The following is a 21,124-nucleotide window of genomic DNA, read 5'->3' on the forward strand; positions in this document are numbered from 1 at the left end:
GGCTTTCCACAAGATTTTCGAGTGTTTCTGTGGGCATTTGTGCCCATTCATTCTGTAGAGTATTTATGAGGTCAGGCACTGACATTGGACGAGAAGGCCTGGCTCGCAATCTCCACTCCAGTTCATCCCAAAGGTGTTCGATGGGGTTGAGGTGAGGGCTCTGTACGGGCCAGTCAAGTTCTTCCACACCAAACTCATCAAACCATGTCTTTATAGTCCTTGCTTTGTGCACTGGGGCACAGTCATGTTGGGATAGAAAAGGGCCTTCCCCAAACTGTTGCCACAAAGTTGTAAGCTTAGCATTGTCCAAAATGTCTTGATGTGCTGAAGCATTAAGATTGCCCTTCACTGGAGATAAGGGGCTTATCCCAAACCCTGAAAAACAGCCCCATACCATTATCCCTCCTCCACCAAAGTTCACAGTTGGCACAATGCAGACAGGCAGGTAACGTTCTCCCGGCATCCGCCAAACCCAGACTCGTCCATCTGACTGCCAAACAGAGAAGCGTGATTCGTCACTCCACAGAACACGTTTCCACTGCTCCACAGTCCAGTGTCAGTGTGCTTTACAGCACTCCATCCGACGCTCGCCATTGGACTTGGTCATGTGAGGCTTGCATGCAGCTGCTCGGCCATGGTAACCCATTCCATTAAGCTCCCGCTGCACAGTTTTTGTGCTTACATTAATGCCAGTGGAAGTTTGGAACTCTTCAGGTATGGAATCAGCATGGCGCTGGCGACTTTTATGCACCATGCGCCTTAGTAGTCATTGACCCCGCTCTGTGATTTACCTGGTCTTCCACTTAGTGGCTGAGTTGCTTTTGCTCCTAAACACTTCCACTTTCTAATATTATCACTCACTAAGGTTGGAACGCCTGGCCATTTTTGTTGACTGCCGCTCATGTGCCGTTACCTGGGTTACCGGCACATATGCGGCGATGTAAGGAGCCTGGCCACTCTCTCACTATTGACTCAGTCTCGGTGATGAGTATCCACAGCTGCGTTTTACCGATTTTTCCTGTTTATATATCACTTAATATGTTTTATTCTTATATTTCATATAATATGTGCTCAGTTTAAGAGGAGGAATATATGCAGTTAATTTTAAATTAATGGAATTGATTAATACCCCCACCCACAAAGGTCATTAAGTAGGAGGGACAACTAAGGGGTATATAAGTCAGAGCTATTGCCCACTATGATACACCTTGACAAGGACTGTACGTCGAAACGCGTTGGTGAATTGGTTTAGGATGCATCTCTCTACCTCACACTACCTTCTAGAAGCATAATTAAGGATGGCGGGCAAAACCTTTTGGGAGACCCCGGGACCTCAAAGACTGCTATGCTCATTGCATATATTTTGCTTGTGTCTGGTGGGCGGCCAAGCCTTCTCCTGTCGGATTGTATGTATATGGTTTGATACCAACATACTATTCAAGCCTCATTGCACTGTATTGAGAGTGAGGGCATACAAAAAATATCTCCTCTATTTACTGTATTTTCTCATGAAGCAATATCACACTGTATAGGTTTTTTACTCCTTTCAAATGATATATTGATAAGTCACCATAAGAGATTTAGGGGTCTATTTACTAAGCAGTTTTAGGAGACAGAGTGAAAAGTGATAAGAAAGTGATAAGGTACCAGCCAATCAGCTCCTAACTGCCATCTCACAGGCTGTGCTTGAAAAATGACAGTTGGGAGCTGATTGCCTGGCACCTTATCACTTTGTTATCACTTTTCACTCTGTCTCCTAACACTGCTTAGTAAATAAACTCCTTAGAGAAGTGTAAGTGACCCTCTTTATATATAATGCGTGATAGTAGGTCTGACTGTTCCCAGTATATGCACGCTTCACCGGCTGGTGCTCTTGCTCATATCATAATGTAGAAGCTTGTGGTTTGCCTTGACGGACCCGCTCTAAGGTTGAAACGCGTCAGTAAATCACAGGGGGACTCGGTCACATTTCTTCTTGGAAAAGCTTCTGTGTTTTTATATGAGCAAGAACACCAGTCTGTGAAGCGTGCATATACTGGGAACAGTCAGAACTAACATAGAGAGAACCAGCAGCTTTGCAGTGCAGCAGTCCTGGGATAACATTCAGCTACACTAGCCGAACAGCACCGCAACACTCCAAGGGTCTAGTGAGCTCCCTAGTTTATGTATTATATTACCGGTATATGCTCAAATGCACAGCAGGATTGTATTTTTTGATCGATTGGAAAATAAAGACTTACGCTTTATTACATACTTGTAAATTTGGAGATGTGTGACTATATATATATATATATATATATATATATATTGTGATAGGATCACTGGTAAAGTGGTCTGTGGCAGGTACATTTGTCCCAGATTCCTGTCTTTTGTGTTTTAAACCCCCAGGAGAAAGTCTGCAGTCTAGCAGGCTTGAGTTTCGGCTTTTTTGAAAAGCCGGTTTGGGATCTGGGGGTTGTGGGTGAGAGGAGAGGGAGGGCTCCACCCACGGCCACTCCAGGTTTTGGTTCTCGCAGCCTGGTAACAGGCTTGTTAGTTTTTCACCTGAGAGTGGCCAATATAAGCCTAGTGTGTTTAGGGCTGATTGTCTCACCTGGGAGAGCAGACAGGGAGTTTGCTCAGAGACACTTGGATACCTAACTGTGAGTGTTGTGCTGTGCTTTTGTTGCTGGCGAGGACATTAGGCCCTGCCAGGTTCTGGTAGTGAGGGAACTACCTGTGAAGTTAGTGCCCCGACAGGGCTAGGATTTATATTTATGTTTTCTTTATGTTTCTGACATAATGTTTCTGACATGTTTCAATAAAGACTGGTGCCGACCAACTTGTACTTGCATCCAGACTGGTGTGCTGCTTCCCTGCTGCTGTGTGTGTGTGTAATTTGTTACATGAACATACAAAAAGTAATGGTGATCCGTGGATTGTGAATTGAATTGTGAGAAGTCATTCTCTTTCCTCATTTCTATTGAACATTCCCTATTAGACATTTTATATAGGAATCTGAACATTAGTAGCAGCGCTATTAAAGTCCCGACCAGCTTGTACTTGCATCCAGACTGGTGTGCTGCTTCCCTGCTGCTGTGTGTATGTGTAAGGAAGGAGTCCTCTACCCAGGAGAGGGACCCCCTAACCTAACTGTGTCACCATATGGTGGAGAATGCGGGCACCCACACACTGAAGTTGCAGCAAGAGGAAAACTTTCCGTTTAAAAATTAAAGGGACAGACACCCAATTTGTGAGTGTGGAAATAACGCTGTGTCCTTGGAGTCCCATAGAGGAGGCGTCAGCCCATGCTCAGAGAGGCAAGGTTCAGCTTCCAACCTACACCCCAGGACAAAATGGAGGACATTTTTAAAGCCCTGCTCCAAGCTACAGCAGCTCAGCAGGAATCTACCAGAGCTCAGCAGGAATCTACCAGGGCTCTGCAGGAATCCACCAGGGTGCAACTGTCGGCCTTGGAGACAGCCCAGGGGCAACAACAGGTTGCCACCGAGGAAACCCGCCGGGCCTTAGCGGAAAACAGCCAGGCCATAAAAGAGGTGGTACAGCACCTGATCGCCCGGCCCCAAGATGTTGGTACTGGTCCTCCCACCACCACTCACTCCGTACGAGCCAGTCACTTCCTCCAGAAGATGACTTCGGGCGATGATGTGGAGGCCTATCTCACCGCATTTGAAAGAACGGCCGAAAGGGAGAGTTGGCCCAAGGAGCAGTGGGCAAGTCTGGTGGCACCTTTTTTGTCTGGGGAGCCACAAAAGGCCTATTTTGACTTATGCCTGGCTGATGCCAAGGACTATAAAAAACTAAAACAGGAGATCCTAACTCGCTTGGGAGTCACCACCTTTGTTCGTGCCCAATGGGTCCACCGCTGGGAGTTCCATATGGACAAGCCTCCACGTTCACAGATGCATGACCTCGTCCATCTGTCCTCAAAATGGCTACAGCCCGAGACGCTGACGGGACCACAGATCGTGGAAAGGGTCGTGATGGACCGGTGCCTGTGATCATTACCTGCGACTCTGCGCAAGTGGGTGAGCCATGCAGACCCTAAGTCCGCGGACCAGTTGGTCGAGCTGGTGGAGAGGTACGTGGCGGCTGAGGAGCTGATGAGTATGCCCCACCGAGCCCCGATGGCGCACCGGCGAACTCCCACAGACACTGGTAAGACTGTTCCAGGGGAGAAGGGTGCTGGGCGGTGGAATGTACCTAAGACTGAGGGTGTAGAACCTGGAGACAGTCCTGCCAGGCCGGGAAGGTTCTTGCCCCGTAAACGACTAGACATTAATATGACTCAGTGTTTCCGATGTGGTGGCTTCGGCCATATTGCCGCTAATTGTGCACTTACAACTGAACCTATGCAATGTGATACTGCTCATGTCTACCGCAGGGGGTCTTTCTTTGCACAGATAGCCTGTACGGCTGACCGGCAGGCTGTGACTGATAAGCACATGTGTGTAATCACTGTAGATGGCAACCGAGTAGAGGCACTGTGAGACTCTGGTAGCTTGGTGACACTTATAAAAGCTGAGCTGGTGAACCCCTTGCGGCGTGAGGGGAAAACTGTTGGTGTGACCTGCATACATGGGGATACTCGATATTATGTTACTGCCGAGGTGAACATCGAGACACCATGTGGTTCTGCTATAGTTTCTGTAGGTTTGGTACATGGTCTGATGTACGATGCAATATTGGGGAGAGACTTTGCTCACTTCTGGAAGTTATGGGAAAGCCGTTTTGTTCCAGAGGTGAACAAGCCCGATCCATTTGAGGAGGTTGTCGATGTAGTGGAGGAGGGAGTTTCTTCTGAGTCAGAGTTATTCCCTTTTTCTACTATGATTGGCGAACTAGAGAATGCGGAGCGTGACGGTGGCCCGCCAACTGATGTGCCTCCCATTGAGGTGGGAAGTGTTGTTGGGCCAGGTGATCGTCTGCCTGATTTAGAGGTCAGAAGAGAGGTCTTTGCCGTGGAGCAGTTGAATGACCCTACTTTGGTAAAAGCCAGGGAGAATGTAAAAGTAGTTGATGGTAAACCCGTAGACCCTGATAGTTCTCTGTCCTATCCCCACATGGCAATGTGGCAGGATTTGTTATATCAGGTGACTAAGAAGGGGGAAGATGTTGTGGAACAACTAATAGTTCCCAAAGCCTACAGAAGAACAGTGTTGGATCTGGCCCATGGTCATATAACGACAGGCCATCTAGGGGTAGAGAAAACCACTGAGCGAATAATGCAGAGGTTTTTCTGGCCCGGGCTTCATAAAGAGGTATCTAACTTTTGCGCATCCTGCCCTGAGTGTCAGTATCATGCTCCCAGGCCACATTTTAAGGGTCCACTAGTTCCATTGCCTATCATAGAGGTGCCGTTTGAAAGAATAGCGATGGATTTGGTTGGACCCTTAATGAAGTCTGCCAGGGGACACCAGTATATTCTGGTCATAATGCATTACGCTACCAGGTACCCGGAAGTGATCCCGTTGCGCAATACGTCAACCAAGACCATTGCCAGAGAGCTAGTTCATGTCTTTAGCAGGCTGGGTATACCTAAGGAGATACTAACTGACCAGGGTACACCATTTATGTCCAAAGTCATGAAAGAGTTATGCCGCCTGTTCAAAATCGAACAGTTAAGAACTTCGGTTTATCACCCCCAAACCGATGGGCTGGTCGAGAGGTTCAACAAGACGTTAAAACACATGCTTAGGAAAGTGGTCGACAAGGATGGTAGGGATTGGGACTACTTATTGCCATATTTATTGTTGGCCATATGAGAAGTTCCCCAGTCCTCCACCGGGTTTTCACCCTTCGACTTGTTGTATGGGAGACACCCAAGGGGGTTACTAGACATTGCCAAAGAGACATGGGAGGGGCAGTCTAGTCCTTACAAAACGGTGATTGAGTATGTTTCTCAAATGCAGGAGAGAATTGCTGCGGTAGTGCCGATAGTGAGAGAGAACCTGGAACAGGCTCAACAGGCACAGCAGAGGGTATACAACCGCAATGCTCGGTTACGCAGCTTTGCTCCTGGGGACAGAGTGTTAGTATTGGTTCCCACTGTGGAAAATAAACTTTTGGCTAAATGGCAAGGGCCCTTTGAAATCTTAGAAAGAGTGGGGCAGGTCAATTACAAAGTTTACCAGCTGGGGAAAAGAAAGCCGGAACAGATATACCATATAAATCTGTTAAAGCCCTGGAAAGATAGAACGGTACTGTCGGCCGTCCAAGACCCTCCAGTAAGTCCAGGGCCCTTAGTTCCCGAAGTGACAGTGGCAAAAACCCTGTCGGCAATTCAACAACAAGAGGTCAAGGAGTTTCTGATTAGAAATAGGGTGCTGTTCTCTGACGTACCTGGGAAAACCTCGTTCATTAAACATGACATCATCACTGACCCAGGGGTTAAAGTTAATCTAAAGCCCTATAGGTTACCAGAAGCACAAAGAGAATCGGTGTCGAAAGAAATTAAAAATATGCTAGAGTTAGGGGTAATTGAAGAATCACATAGTGAATGGTCAAGTCCCATTGTGTTCATTCCAAAGCCCGACGGGAGTGTGCGTTTCTGCAATGACTTCCGAAAGTTGAACAGTGTTTCAAAATTCGATGCCTACCCGATGCCAAGAGTGGATGAACTGATTGAGAGACTAGGGACGGCAAGGTATTTAACCACTCTTGACCTAACCAAAGGGTATTGGCAAGTACCGTTAACCGAGAGCGCCAAACAAAAGACAGCTTTTTCAGCGCCAGAGGGCTTGTTTTAGTACAAGATGTTGCCCTTCGGGCTACATGGGGCACCTGCTACCTTCCAAAGAATGATGGTCAGGATTCTAAGGCCCCATAGATGGTATGCGGCTGCTTATCTGGATGACGTGGTCGTTCATAGTCCTGATTGGCAGTCTCACTTACCCAGGGTACAAGCAGTGTTGGACTCCATCTATAAGGCAGCCAACCCAAAAAAGTGTTGTCTAGGCATGGAGGAAGTAAAATATCTGGGATACACCATTGGCAGAGGCCTGATAAAGCCTCAGCTCAATAAAGTTGATGCCATAGAAAACTGGCCACGGCCTCTGAATAAGAAGCAGGTGAGAGCCTTCTTGGGAATTACGGGGTACTACAGGAGGTTTATACCCAACTTTGCCACCATGGCAGTCCCACTGACTGACCTGACCAAAGGCAAACAAAAAGTCATGGTAGAATGGAGTCCTGAGGCAGAGAAAGCTTTTCAGGAGTTGAAAGTAGCGTTGTGTTCCCAACCAGTCCTGATGACTCCTAATTTTGAAAGGGAATTCATAGTACAAACCGATGCATCAGAAGTAGGTATAGGAGCGGTCCTGTCCCAGAACAAGGAGGGTGAGGAACACCCTATTTTCTATCTTAGCAGAAAGTTGAATGTACATGAGAGAAACTATGCCACAGTGGAGAAAGAGGCGTTGGCCATAAAGTGGGCGTTAGAGGCTCTCAGGTACTACTTGGTCGGAAGAAATTTCAAATTGATCACTGACCATGCCCCTCTAAAGTGGATGTCTGAAAATAAGGACAGTAATGCGAGAATTACAAGATGGTTCTTGGCGTTACAAACTTTTAAATTTTCAGTGGAACACAGGCCAGGAAGCCAGCTGGCCAATGCTGACGCGTTGTCACGCGTTCATTGTTTGGGGGCTTCAGTTGTTCCGCCCCACAGGTCGAAACAAAGGGGGGGGATATGTGATAGGATCACTGGTAAAGTGGTCTGTGGCAGGTACATTTGTCCCAGATTCCTGTCTTTTGTGTTTTAAACCCCCAGGAGAAAGTCTGCAGTCTAGCAGGCTTGAGTTTCGGCTATTTTGAAAAGCCGGTTTGGGATCTGGGGGTTGTGGGTGAGAGGAGAGGGAGGGCACCACCCACGGCCACCCCAGGTTTTGGTTCTCGCAGCCTGGTAACACCTGAGAGTGGCCAATATAAGCCTAGTGTTTTTAGGGCTGATTGACTCACCTGGGAGAGCAGACAGGGAGTTTGCTCAAAAACACTTGGATACCTAACTGTGAGTGTTGTGCTGTGCTTTTGTTGCTGGCGAGGGCATTAGGCCCTGCCAGGTTCTGGTAGTGAGGGAACTACCTGTGAAGTTAGTGCCCCGACAGGGCTAGGATTTATATTTATGTTTTCTTTATGTTTCTGACATTGTACAATAAAGACTGGCGTCGACCAGCTTGTACTTGCATCCAGACTGGTGTGCTGCTTCCCTGCTGCTGTGTGTGTGAGTAATTTGTTACATGAACATACAAAAAGTAATGGTGATCCGTGGATTGTGAATTGAATTGTGAGAAGTCATTCTCTTTCCTCCTTTCTATTGAACATTCCCTGATAGACATTTTATATAGGAATCTGAACATTAGTAGCAGCGCTATTAAAGTCCACATTATATTCACGTTTGGAGCAGTCGCTTGAGCTGCCTTTCTTTGTTGGAGTTTTTCTATTAAAAGGACTATAGAAAGTATTGTTGTGTGTGGGAAAGCATTCCACAGAGTGGGTGCAGCCGAAAACAGTCCTGTACCCGTAAATGGGAGCAGGTAATGAGATTTTGTGCAGAGCGGTGCTGGGTACAGTTTTATCATTGACTGCCCTGCCCGTACAGGTAGCGTTACGTAGCTCAGAATATTTCCCATTGATGTGGTTACTATTGATGGCAAAATAACAAGTAGCCATCGATGGCTACCAACTATGCAATGGATAACCATCAATGGTTTCACCAACCGATGGTCATCCCTGTTTTTTGACTGACTGGCCTGTGGACCAATCAGAACCTGGAAACAGGGCTTCGCAGGTGCCGGGGGCGGAGCTTTGCTCCGTGTCTCTGGATCTTGTAACAAAGAAAAAAAAAACATTCAGTTATGCTTAGAAATCGATGTAGGGAAACCATCTGGTTCTCCCCCATCGATGGCAAAAGTATTCGACCTCGGCCACAAACCATCAATGATTATGAATCATCAATGGTCGATCGCCATCCCTAGTCCAATATGACCAATATTATCCCAACAAAGGCCCTCTGCGGTTCCCTAACCTATAACTAGTCGTCTGTTTTCCGTTTGACAGCTACGAATATATCGCGATGGGAAAGACCTTCAAAAATCGGAACATGGGACCCGTCCTGCAACTGCTACAGGACCATAGATATCGGCTGGTACACGTTTATATCACACACCACTTTACGCCGCAGGAGTTTTCTGAAAAACGACGATCTGATTGTAATTGTGGAGTTTGAAGGTATGTGTTCTGCATTGCTTGTTCTTCATTGGAAATCCGTTGGTAATAGAGAGAACAATAGAAAATGTGTCTCCTAGTGTTGTGGAGAGTATTGTCTACCATTTTTCTATTGCAATGTATGTTTGTGGTGAGATTAATGCAGCTTCAAAGGGAAATGGAAACAATTAATGATGCATTGAGCTGAGCATTGTTTTCTGAAGTGCACACAGTCATGCGGGATGTGGTCTTGTGCCTCTACATTCGGTGCTATAGGCAAAACTGCTCACGGGAAGATAAGGATTGTGATGCCCACCGATGAGCTCCTCAAAATATTTGGGTAAATTAACCGCTCTTTCCAACAAAACATAACTGTGTGTGTTGCTGGATGGTAGCTTTGCAATGCACCCCACACTGTACAGTAACGTTCTGTACCGTAAATGCAGCATACATGCAATCTAAGCTGTTGCTGACAGATACTGTTTCTTTTACAGTATAAAGGAAAGGATCCATAACAATAGTTCCAAGCTCTAAGGTTGCTACTTTATGATACCATCACCAATGCGTGGGGTGGGGTGAGGAGTGGGGGGGGGAGCAGGTACAAAGTACCAGTGCCCAGCCTAGACCAAAGGGGCATGGCCACACCCCCAACATGATCTGGCCACACCCTGTCCAAGTAAAGATAACTTAATGACAAAATCTTAATAGCGTAAAAGAAAAACATCATTATCAACAACTAAACACATACCCACCAATTATATACAACATTTATAAGGTTATTAGCGCAATCTGTAATAGAGTACACAATTTAGCTATCCCTATAATCCTTCCCAGTTGAATTAATGTAGCGATACATTATTCTGCATTCCATTCATTACAATAACAGTAAGAAAAACCACAGCCAATAGTCTGTTTACTTATTTCTGTTATATCCATATAAAATAATGTTTATTAACGTTTATTAATGTAGCGCCAACGTATTCTGTCGCACTCCACAATTATCTAAATCAATTATGCTACCAAAACGAAGAACATTATTTTCCAAAACAACTTTGTAGAATTCATTTGTATAGAATCTAAAATATTTATTTCTATGACATGGGGAGAAACACTTATGGTCTGAAGGGCTTAAAATGTATTTATCTGAATCGTTCTCCTCTATATTCTGGGTTTCAGACCTCACACACCTCATGAGGACTGAAGTACCCATCCGAGCATCGGAACCCTTGGAGGTAGAAGTGAACGAAAGGAAGAAACGCTCTTTGGTGAATCCAAGAGACTCTGAGGGTTATGACATCCAGCCACTGGGAACCCAGTGTGACGATAATACCTGCCTGAATGGCGGCGTTTGTGTCATTGAGAAAGGCAGAGCAAGCTGCAGGTATGACCCACCCCTCACAAGCATACCCAGTATACACATGTAGCTTTCACTAGAACATGTTTAACTGATGTTGAGGCAGAGCCGTCTGTCTGACAGTTCTAGGACAAACTGAGGGACACGTATGAAAACTCTTCTACGGATAACTGTGTAGAAAATGTGGGTGCCCATAGCGGGAGTGGATTAACAGATGATAAAAAGGTAGACAATGTCTAGATAGACACCAGAAGTTAGACAGTCAATAGGTCGACTGGGACAAAAGGTCAGCAGGGACAAAAGGTCGACACAGTAAATGTAGACATGTAAGAAGATCGACAGGTACAAATGGTCGACATGGTCAAAGGTCAACCTGAAAATGGTTGACACAAAAATGGTCAACACATGATTTTTTTTTGTTTTTTAGCCCTAATCTTCACCCTAACCCTCCCCTTGGGGCCTAACCCTAACCTTCCCTCCTGATACCTAACCCTAACCGTCGTGGTAGGTGCCTGACCCTAACCATCCCTTCTAGTGCCTAACCCTAACCCTCTGGTAAGTGCCTAACCCTCCCTCCTGGTGCCTAACCATCGGGATAAGTGCCTAACCCTAACCTTCGGGATAAGTGCCTAACCCTAACTGTCAGGGTAAGTTCCTAATCCTAACCCTAAAAATCAAGAAAAAATATTGTGTGTCGACCATTTTCGTGTTGACTATTTTCATGTCGACCTTTTGACCCTGTTGACCATTTGTACCTGTCAACCTTCTTACATGTCAACCTTTAGTGTGTCGACCTTTTGTCCCAGTCGACCTATTGACTGTCTAACATCTGGTGTCTATCTAGACATTGTCAACCTTTTTACTGTCTATCTATAGTCCGGCGCCCCCATAGCTGGTGGCAGAATATAGGATCAGTGGTCGGATTGGTTGCCCAGGTCCCCTTCCCCCACACACAGCTGGGGCCAACCATTATTCAGATGGTACCTATTACGGGTGCCTACAGAGGCACCTGGATTCCTACTCTTGGCCCTACTCCCCAGAGCTGCCTGTTCCCGATCCTAGCCCCATGTCTAGCACTTGGATCAGCAGATGACCTGCAGTCTGTGGGAATGACCTTGGAAATGTTCCAGGGTTAACTGCATTAAATCCCAGGAAACCGCTCCCCCTTTATTGTTTTGCAAAGTGGGTGGGGACTCAGAGGCAGCAGTCTCGTTGGTCCAACTGCAGCCCAGCACACATTAGCATGTGCTGGGCTACTGACAGGCAAGAGTCAAGGGCAAGGGGGAACCCAGACCCGACCAGGCACCTCCAACTACCCAGTGCTCGGGTATTTAGTACCCGCTCCCCCCCCACTTGGCGCCCCAGGTGCTTACCCTTTGTCTGGGGTGGCAGTCAAGTCTGTGAAGTGTGAAGAAAGCAATTGTGCTCTGACAACCCTGAAGGTTAAATTTTTTTTTTGTGTCTTTCTGCCAGAAAAAGGTCATCACTGCGTCTCCACATTCACCAGGAGGCTCACTGAGTGCAGTCTAATCATCAAGCTCAGCTTTTCATCACTTCTGTTAAAACATAGGGGTAGATGTGCTTAATCCAATAAAGTAGAGAGATAAAGGAGGTCATTCAGACCCGGTCGTTAGTGCCGATGCGCTCGGACCGGGTCGATGGCCCCCACAGAGCATGCGCACGACGGCGCCGTCGTGTGCATGCGTGAGACCCGCTATGACCGACAGCGCCGGTCGTAGCGGGTCTCGATCCAAAGGGGGCGAGCTGTCGATGTGAATTTGACAGCTCGCCCCATTTGGAAGGCGGGCCGGGGGGGTGGCAGCCCAAACGGATGTGTTCCCATGGGAACGCCTGCCGTTTGGGGGAGGCCCCACTGACATCACTAGTGATGTCAGTGGAGAGCTTTCGGCTCTGACAGAGTCAGAAGCTCTCCGGGGCTTACGAGAAGGGAGACCCTACCCTAGGGTCTCGTCGTAAGCCCCGATGGTCGCGATGGTCTATGACCATCGCGACCATCACCGGAGCGGTCGTTAGAGCTGTGGGTTTTAACCCACAGCCTAACGACCGCAACAGAGGCGGGCGGTCAGGATGCAAGCGGCCGCCCAGTTTCTGAGCGACCGCTTGCATCCTCCGACCGCCTCTGAATGAGGGCCTAAGTTCCAACCAATGAGCTTCTCTAACTGTCATTTTTCAAACACAGCCGTTAAAGTGACAGGAGCTGATTGGTTAGCTTTTATATCTCTCTCCACTTTATCTCTCTCCAAAGCTTAGTAGTGTAGATTTCCCCCCCTGTCCCGGGATGGCACCTGTTGGCGTCCTTGCTGTACTGTAGGTTCTTCTGCGAACGCACAACCTTTATGACCCTTGTATGCGCAGTATGGAGGGATGGTGATGGTAGAACGGTTGACGATTCCCGCAGTGATTTAATACCTTTATGGGCTGGTGCACGCGCAGTACAAAGGTAAAGCAGCGAAAGCATCCTGGAGAAATGTCACAGTCAGCATTGAGCGGCAGAAGCAGGTGACACTAATTCGGCCGGGAGAGGTGGTTATTGTTTGTGTGCCGCCACTCCCGGGAGTTTAACTTTTATAAATTGCAGCGCAAACGCATTCTGTACCACTGCAATAATCAGAGATACTAGGCCAAAGGTAATAGGCCGCGATTTGCAGGAGCTGGGGCAATTGCCGCCAGATAATCAGTAGATTGAAAGAGTCAATTAGTTTAAAGGTAAAACCAACCTGGTTTTGCCTTTAAAACGAATTGCCGCTTTAAATCTAATGACTCTCCTAAATCACACCGGCTCTTGCCAAATGCGGGCTCTTCCATGTGTCCCACAGAATGTGTGTTAGCGCAGAGAAAACATGGACATTTATAAATAGAACCCCATGTGAGAGGTGTAGCAAGCTTTGGAGACAGATAAAGTGGAGAAGTTTCCCAAAGCGACCAATCAGCTTCTGTCAGTTATCTAGCACAGTCTATAAAATGACAGTTACGTAGAAGCTGATTGGTTGCATTATCTCTTTCCAAGGTTTGATACGTCTCCCCCTTGTCTGCACCAAGTCACTACTAAGTGCAAGGAATTGCCATACCCTGGATGTTCTCTACATTATGCTCCATTAATTATCTGTAGGTCATATCCAAAGTGTTGTCTCTTTATCTACACACATGGAAACTGTGTAGATGATGGCCAAGCATTCACTTGTCCATGTCTCATCGCAGGTGTGCATCCAGTCAAGCGTTCATCTACACCGGCGAGCAATGTGAGACTGCCCAGTTACACGGAAACGCCCTGGGGATGATGATCGGAGGAGTGGCCGGGACCATTGTCCTCACTATCGCCATACTCGCCACGCTGAGCAGAAGATAAAAACACTGTACATAAAGAAGCAGCATCAGTCTATTCAGACTGGAGAAACATCCTTCAGATAATCAGAGTAAATCGCAGCACGACGGGTCGATCTTTTGATGATATTTACGGTGCATTTAAATGTAAAAAAGAAATTCTGGTTCAAAATGCTTCATATTTTTAATATTGATCATTATGTGGGATGAGGCAATACAGTAATCCTGAGATTGCACCATGACGGTCTGTGTTTCTCAGTGAATTTATAGTCTGCATTCTGGAGAACATTGCTTCAGCTCACAAAATGGCTGACACCAGTGATGGTTCACCCAACAAAATGGTTCCTCCACTGTGTGTAGATAACCAATGTCGCTAGAATAAAGACACATCTGTTCAACATTATCTATACTATAAAATGATTTATTGAAAATAGTTTACATCCATAACTGCCTACTCTTTTGATCGAATTGATACGTGGGGGTGGTGTTCTCACACTTGTGTATAGATCATACTTATCTGGTAGAGCGAAGTGGTCAGGATGGTTCGATAATATCAAGAATTGCGGGAATGCTGGGAGGGGGGGGGTACGACAAATAGGATTTGATTCACATAATTTTTAATCCAGGTCCCTCTCCACGGACCCACAAATTGTGGCATTTTGCTACGATAAGGTCGGGGGCCTAATGACTTCGGCCCTGCCCCTTTTCCCAGCGAGGAGATAAGAAAGTTGACAAGTATGGTGGTTTCCCAATGACGCCTGTCTGTGTTAAATTCATTGTCACACCCCCTGTCCTGTCCATTTCTCTAGGCAAGAGGCGGGATGTTAGAAGGTGCCCTGCTTTTCTGGTAGTCCAGGGGGATTCCCTGAAATTGAAAACTCTCTCAAACATTTCGGGAGAGCAGACAAGGACAGAGAAGTCATCATGATACCTTCTTTATAACTAATTTAAATGTTAATGTATTTTGCTTTTGTGTTGGAGTCAGTCATGTCTGCAGCCCATCAGTAATAGGGATGAGCGGTCCGGATTCTGTGGAATCCGGGCCGCTCCGAACATCGGGGATCGGTGTTCCCGCCGACTCAGATCCCACTGCGAGGCCGAACGTCAGTCTCCTGACTTCGAATGCTCGCGAGAGGCGAGACTGCCGGATTCTCGCGAGAGTTCGCCTCTATATAAGGCGCCGAGACCGGGACTTGGCGCCATTTAACTTCCACGCTCCGCTTGATGCGCACTTCTCTGCTGTGTACAGGGACAAGTGGCTGTGTACAGGGACAAGTGGCTGTGCTGGCCAAATGACTGTATAGGGGGCACACTGCACACTGATTAAGTGCTGTTCCCAGAGACTCACAAGTGGCTGTGCTGGCAAAGTGACTGTAAGGGGACACGCTGACTGCACGCTGATGTATGCTGCATTGCTGCGTTATACTCTGCAGATTAAAGTGTCGAGACTCACAAGTGCCTGTGTGTAAAAAAATTAATAAAAAGTAAAAAGAAAGTTTAAAAAGAAAAAAAAAAAGAAAACTTATTTATTTGGTACTGTACCCCACTGTGTATACAGGCACCGTGACTTCTTTGGCCTTAGCCCTCTGTGTATACAAGCACTGTGACTTCGTGGGCCTTAACCCTCTGTGTATACAAGCACCGTGACTCCGTGGGTCTTAGTCCTCTGTATAAAATAAATTAAAAGCACTGTGACTCCGTGGGCCTTAGCCCTCTCTGTATACAAGCACCGTGACTCCATGGGCCTTAGCCCTCTGCATTCAATAAATTAAAATCACCGTGATTCCGTGGGCCTTAGCCCTCTGTATATACAAGCATGGTGTCTCTGTGGGCCTTAGCCCTCTGTGTATAAATTAAAAGCACCATGACTCTGTGGGCCTTAGCCCTCTGTGTATACAAGCACCGTGACTCCATGGGCCTTAGCCCTCTGTGTATACAAGCACCGTGACTCCTTGGACCTTAGCCCTCTGTGTATACAAGCACCAGGACTACTTGGGCCTTAGCCCTCTGTGTATAAAAGCACAGTGACTCCTTGGGCCTTAGCCCTCTGTGTGTCCATAGCACACAAGTACTGTGACTCAGTAGTGAGTGGCAGTGAGTGGCAAAGTTTCATAGATGTGCTTTAAACTGCGGTGTCTGTGCCTCTGCTCTATTGTTTAGTAACCAGCCAGCTCACTGCAGCCTTTGGCCAATAATGGTGAAAACAATATTGTGAGCTGTGAGGTGGTCTAAATTGACTATAAATTAATGTTATTGAGGTTAATAATACTCTCGGAACAAAAAAAGCCCAAAAATATATGATTTTAGCTTTTTTTTGCAATTTTTGTTAAAAATCCAAATCTAGACGACGAATCATAGCCGAATCCAGCAAAAATGGTCCTGTGCACATCCCTAATCAGTAGAGATGAGCGGGTTCGGGTCCCTAAGAACCGAACCCACCCGAACTACGGGGATCCGAGTCGGCTCTGGTTTTCCCGCCTGACTCGGATCTGAAAACGAGGCAAAACGTCATCATTCCGCTGTTGGATTCTCGCGGGTTTTGGATTCTATAAAGGTCCCGCGATTCGCCGCCATTTTCATTCTGGCTGTGGAGAGTGAAGAGGGAGGGATCTGGGAGCTGTGCTGTGCTGTTGTTAATACTTGTTATTGTAAATTAATTGCACGCTGACGCTGTGCATAGGGGCTGGCTACTGTTGTCCATAAGGGCTGGCTGGCTGTTGTCTATAGAGGGGCTGGCTGGCTGTTGTCGTGTCCATAGGGGCTGGCTTGCTTTCATTGGGCCTGATTCAGACCCACTCGCGAGCGGCTGTCCGCTCGCAAGTGGGTCGATGTTCTGGACTGAGCATGCGCACGACGGAGGGAGCTCCGTCGTGCGCATGCGCCAGACGCGACGAGCTAAGGAAAGTCCTTCGCTCGTTGTGTCCGATCAAAGGGGGCGTGCTGTCAATGTTGATTGATAGCACGCCCCCTTTGGTAGGCGTGCCGGGGGCGTGCCTCCCTGACGGGGGAGTTCCCATGGGAACGCTTCCCGTCAAAAGCCGGCCCACTGACATCACTAGTGATGTCAGTGGGACTGATTTTGGCTCTGATAGAGCCAAAATCACTCCGGAGCTTGCGGTTGAAAACCTCAACCGCAGGCTCTGGCTCGCAATTTCGATGGTCGCGATGGTCTCGACCATCGCGGCCATCAAAATGCACGCTCGTATAGCCTGTGGGTGGTGACCCACAGCTATACGAGCGTCCAGAAGGACGCTCCATTTTCATGGAGGCCGGCCCTCATTCAGAGCGTGCGCTCTGCTCAGAGCGTACGGCTCTGAATGAGGGCCATTGTCCTGTCCATAGGGGCTGGCTGGCTGTAGTGCTGTGTTGCCCAGGGGGTGCTCTGTCCTTCAAGGGTGCTCTTCACCCACCCCCAGTGTGAAACACTTGTCATCAGTGCAGGGGTGCTGTGCTGCTGTCTGTTAAGGGGCTGCTTGCTCTTTTCAGGGGTTCACCACAGTGTTAAAAAAAATAAACAATTTTTTTTGTGTGGCGTGTTAGCCACACCTGTCATCGGCGTAGGTGCACAGGGGTGATGTGCTGCTGTCTGTCAAGGGGCTGCTGGCCCAAAAATATATATATATTTTTTTTGTGTGCGTGTCAGCCACACCTGGCTGTCACTGTAATCGGCGTAGCTGTGCAGGGGTGCTGTGCTGCTGTCTGTCGAGGGGCTGCTGCCCAAAAAATAAACATTTTTTTTGTGTGCATGTCAGCCACACCTGGCTGTCACTGTCATCGGCATAACTGCACAGGGGTGCTGTGCTCCTGTCTGTTGAGGGGCTGCTGGCCAAAATAATAAAAAAATTTGTGTGCGTGTTAGCCACACCTGTCATCGTCGAAAAGGGCGCAGGGGTACTGTGCTCCTGTCTGTCGAGGGGCTGCTGCCCAAAATAATAAAACCCAACAATTTTTTTGGAGTGTGGTTGTGTGCGTAGTGAATATGGAGGACAGTCACATGACTGGAGAGCAGGATCCACTTACCAGTCTTGCAGATGCAGGTGCGCAGGGGTGCTGTGCTGCTGTCTGTCAAGGGGCTGCTGGCCCAAAAATGTTATATATTTTTTTGTGTGCGTGTCAGTCACACCTCTCTGTCACTGTCATCAGCGTAGCTGTGCAAGGGTGCTGTGCTGCTGTCTGTCGAGGGGCTGCTGCCCAAAAAATAAACAATTTTTTTTGTGTGTGTCAGACACACCTGGCTGTCACTGTCATCAGCGTAGCTGTGCAGGGGTGCTGTGCTGCTGTCTGTCAAGGGCTGCTGTCCAAAAAATAAATATTTTTTTTGTGTGCATGTCAGCCACACCTGGCTGTCACTGTCATTGGCGTAGCTGCACAGGGGTGCTGTGCTCTGTCTGTCGAGGGGCTGCTGGCCAAAATAATAAAAAAATTTGTGTGCGTGTTAGCCACACCTGTCATAGGCGAAAAGGGCACAGGGGTACTGTGCTCCAATCTGTCGAGGGGCTGCTGCCCAAAATAATAAAAATAAAACCAATAAATTTTTTTGTGTGTGGTTGTGTGCGTAGTGAGTATGGAGGCCAGTCACATGACCGGAGAGCAGGATCCATATACCAGTCTTGTAGATGCCGGCAGCAGTCATGATGATGATGCAAGGCCGTCAACATCATCTATGAATGCCGATGTACCAGGGCTTAAGTCAGGCCAAAAAGTCAGGCTAAAAAAATTAACTTTTACCGTGTTAAGGTAAGAAAAATTTAAAGCTAAGTCAGCTTTAGAGAAACAAAAAATTGGCAATATGCCATTCACTACACAAAGTGGCAAGGAAAGGATAAGGCATTGGCCTGTATTTATGACTGATGGTTCTAGTGACAATTTAAGCCCCTCTGCTTGTAGGAGAGGTACAAAAAATATAAAAATTGTTAAGATGAATAAGACACCAGAACCAACTGTGTGCTCTGAAAAATCAGAAATCCCAGAGGAGAGTCCAAGTGTGTCCGCTGTTGCCATGTGTGAGCCTGACTTTTCTAATACTGTACTTGAAGAGGATCCTCCTTCCACCATGTGTACCTTCTGACTTAGAAATCGAGGATGCTTCTGTGGAATTGCATGAGGAGGATATTTATGTAGTTGGCGATAACAACAAGGATGAAGAGGATGTTGATGATGATGAGGATGTTGATGGCGAGGATGTTTGTGTAAAAACTGTAAATCAGGCAACAGTTGTTGCCCATAGTGGGAAAAATCCCATTGTTGCCATGCCTGGGCAAAGGACCAAAAAATCCACTTCTCATGTGTGGAATTATTTCCACCCAAATCCGGACAACCTTTGCCAAGCCATTTGTAACCACTGCCAAGAAACAGTGAGTAGAGGTAAGGACCTTGACCATCTTGGAACCTGATCCCTGTTACATCACTTGCAGTGCATTCATCAAATTGGAAAGGGTATTTCAAATTCTAAAACTTTGGGGACAAAAAAATGAACAACAATCAGTCCAGTGTCACCTAGCTGCTCCCTTCTATCTGGATCCAAGCGCCTGCAATCTCTGCCACCAACACCTGCATCATCATCAACATCCTCATTCGTGATTGGATGTAGTCCTGCATCCAATGTCATAAGGATGACTGACTTCTCTCCTATCCATGATTCCTCCGAAGGATCCTTGAGTGCTACGCCTGTTGCTGCTGCTGGGGGTGGATCTTCATCCCAGAAAGGTACCAAGAAGACTACTACTAGTAGTAATTTAAAAAAAACAATTGACTATTAAACAGTCCTTTGATAGAGGAAGTAAGTATAACAGCTGTCACCCAGTTTCACAGCGGATCACTGACGCCATGACGGCTGTACTAATATTAGATGGTGAAATAATAAAAAATGAGGATGATAGTATGGAGGAAGTGCAAAAGGAGGAAGAGGGGGACATTTGTGTCCTATCTGACGCTAATGTGGATGATGAGGATGTGGTTTGCGTAAATCAGCCACCAGTGGCAGCAGTTCTTGCTAATGATAAAAAGAAAGGCAGAAAAGCCACGTCTTGGGTGTGGAATTATTTTAATCTAAATTCTGACAACAGTTGTGAAGGCATGTGTTCCATTTGTAAAGCCAAAGATAGCAGAGGAAGGGACATTAGCCATCTAGGCACCCCTGTTACATCATTTACAGCGAGTTCATGCAATTTGTTTAACAAAATTATAAATTGTAAATTAATAACAAGCAGTCCGGTATCAGCTACCAGCAGTTTGGACCAGCACATGCAATCTCCACCACTAACACCCTCATCATCAACCTCCTCCTTAATAATTGAAGGTAGTCCTTCCAAAAAAAGGTTTTGTTGGGGCCCAAACAAACCAAAGAGTTCAGCCACGAAAGTGTCAATCCTAGTGGCTAAAGTGCTTGGTTTGTTAAACTGTGCATGTCCTTTTTAATATCCCACATAAGAGTGGGAGGGACAATTCCATCTTGCACCTCTTTCCTTTACATTTGGCACAATTTGGGACATTGCCGACTGACATTATTATAGTTTATTAAACTGCCATCCTGTCTGCCACTGCTGTGTGGCAATGTTTCATAGATGTCCTATATTTTTTTAAACCTCTGTGCGTTTGTGCTGCTGCTCTGTTACTTACTTTAGCCAGCCAGCTCGCTGCAGCCTTTGGCCTGTATTGGTGAAAAATAGAGAAATCAATATTGTGAGCTGCGAGGTGGTTAAAAATACCTAGAAATGCCTGAAAGTGATTGTTATTAAGGTTAATATTACTGTAGGAACAAAAACAGGCCCAAATTATGTGGTTTTAGCTGTTTATATAATTTTTGGGAAAAAATACAGATCAAAACCAAAACTGAAAAACAAAACACAGAGGAAAAAATGCAAAACCAGATTCAGATCCAAAACCAGGGGGGATCCAGATCCAAAACCACAACCAAAGCTCGGGGGTCGGCGCACATCTATACTAATCAGTATATGGTTCCTCTCCTCTTAGTTCCAAGGAATTCACCACTATATTCAGGTATATACTGCATATAACTCTGTATATAACATTATTACCCTGATAAGTTTCATTCATACAGGGAGCACATACAATAAATAAAAGGGATTTAAACATCAGAGCAGCATAACCCAAAGGCCTGTGATGTATCGCATGTCAGCAGCACAGTGTTACGTGCAGACATCTATCTGCGCTCTGTACTATGAAAATACATTTAAAATTAGCTGTACTCACAAATATTTGCAG

General features: G+C 46.6%; 1 protein-coding gene across 1 annotated transcript in view; it reads left to right on the plus strand.

Moving 5' to 3' along the window:
* The window catches only part of MEP1A (meprin A subunit alpha), a 63,133-nt gene extending 48,952 nt beyond the window's left edge, over positions 1-14,181 (plus strand). The window contains exons 12-14 of the mRNA XM_088467200.1: positions 9,058-9,228; positions 10,381-10,585; positions 13,778-14,181. Of these exons, the coding sequence (XP_088323326.1) occupies positions 9,058-9,228; positions 10,381-10,585; positions 13,778-13,925 (524 nt within the window). The 3' untranslated portion in view covers positions 13,926-14,181. The remainder of the gene's footprint in view (positions 1-9,057; positions 9,229-10,380; positions 10,586-13,777) is intronic.
* The last annotated feature ends 6,943 nt before the right edge of the window (positions 14,182-21,124 follow it).

This window comes from Taudactylus pleione, unplaced genomic scaffold, assembly GCF_031769625.1.
Source record: "Taudactylus pleione unplaced genomic scaffold, aTauple2 ptg000070l, whole genome shotgun sequence".
Lineage (NCBI taxonomy): Eukaryota > Metazoa > Chordata > Amphibia > Anura > Myobatrachidae > Taudactylus > Taudactylus pleione.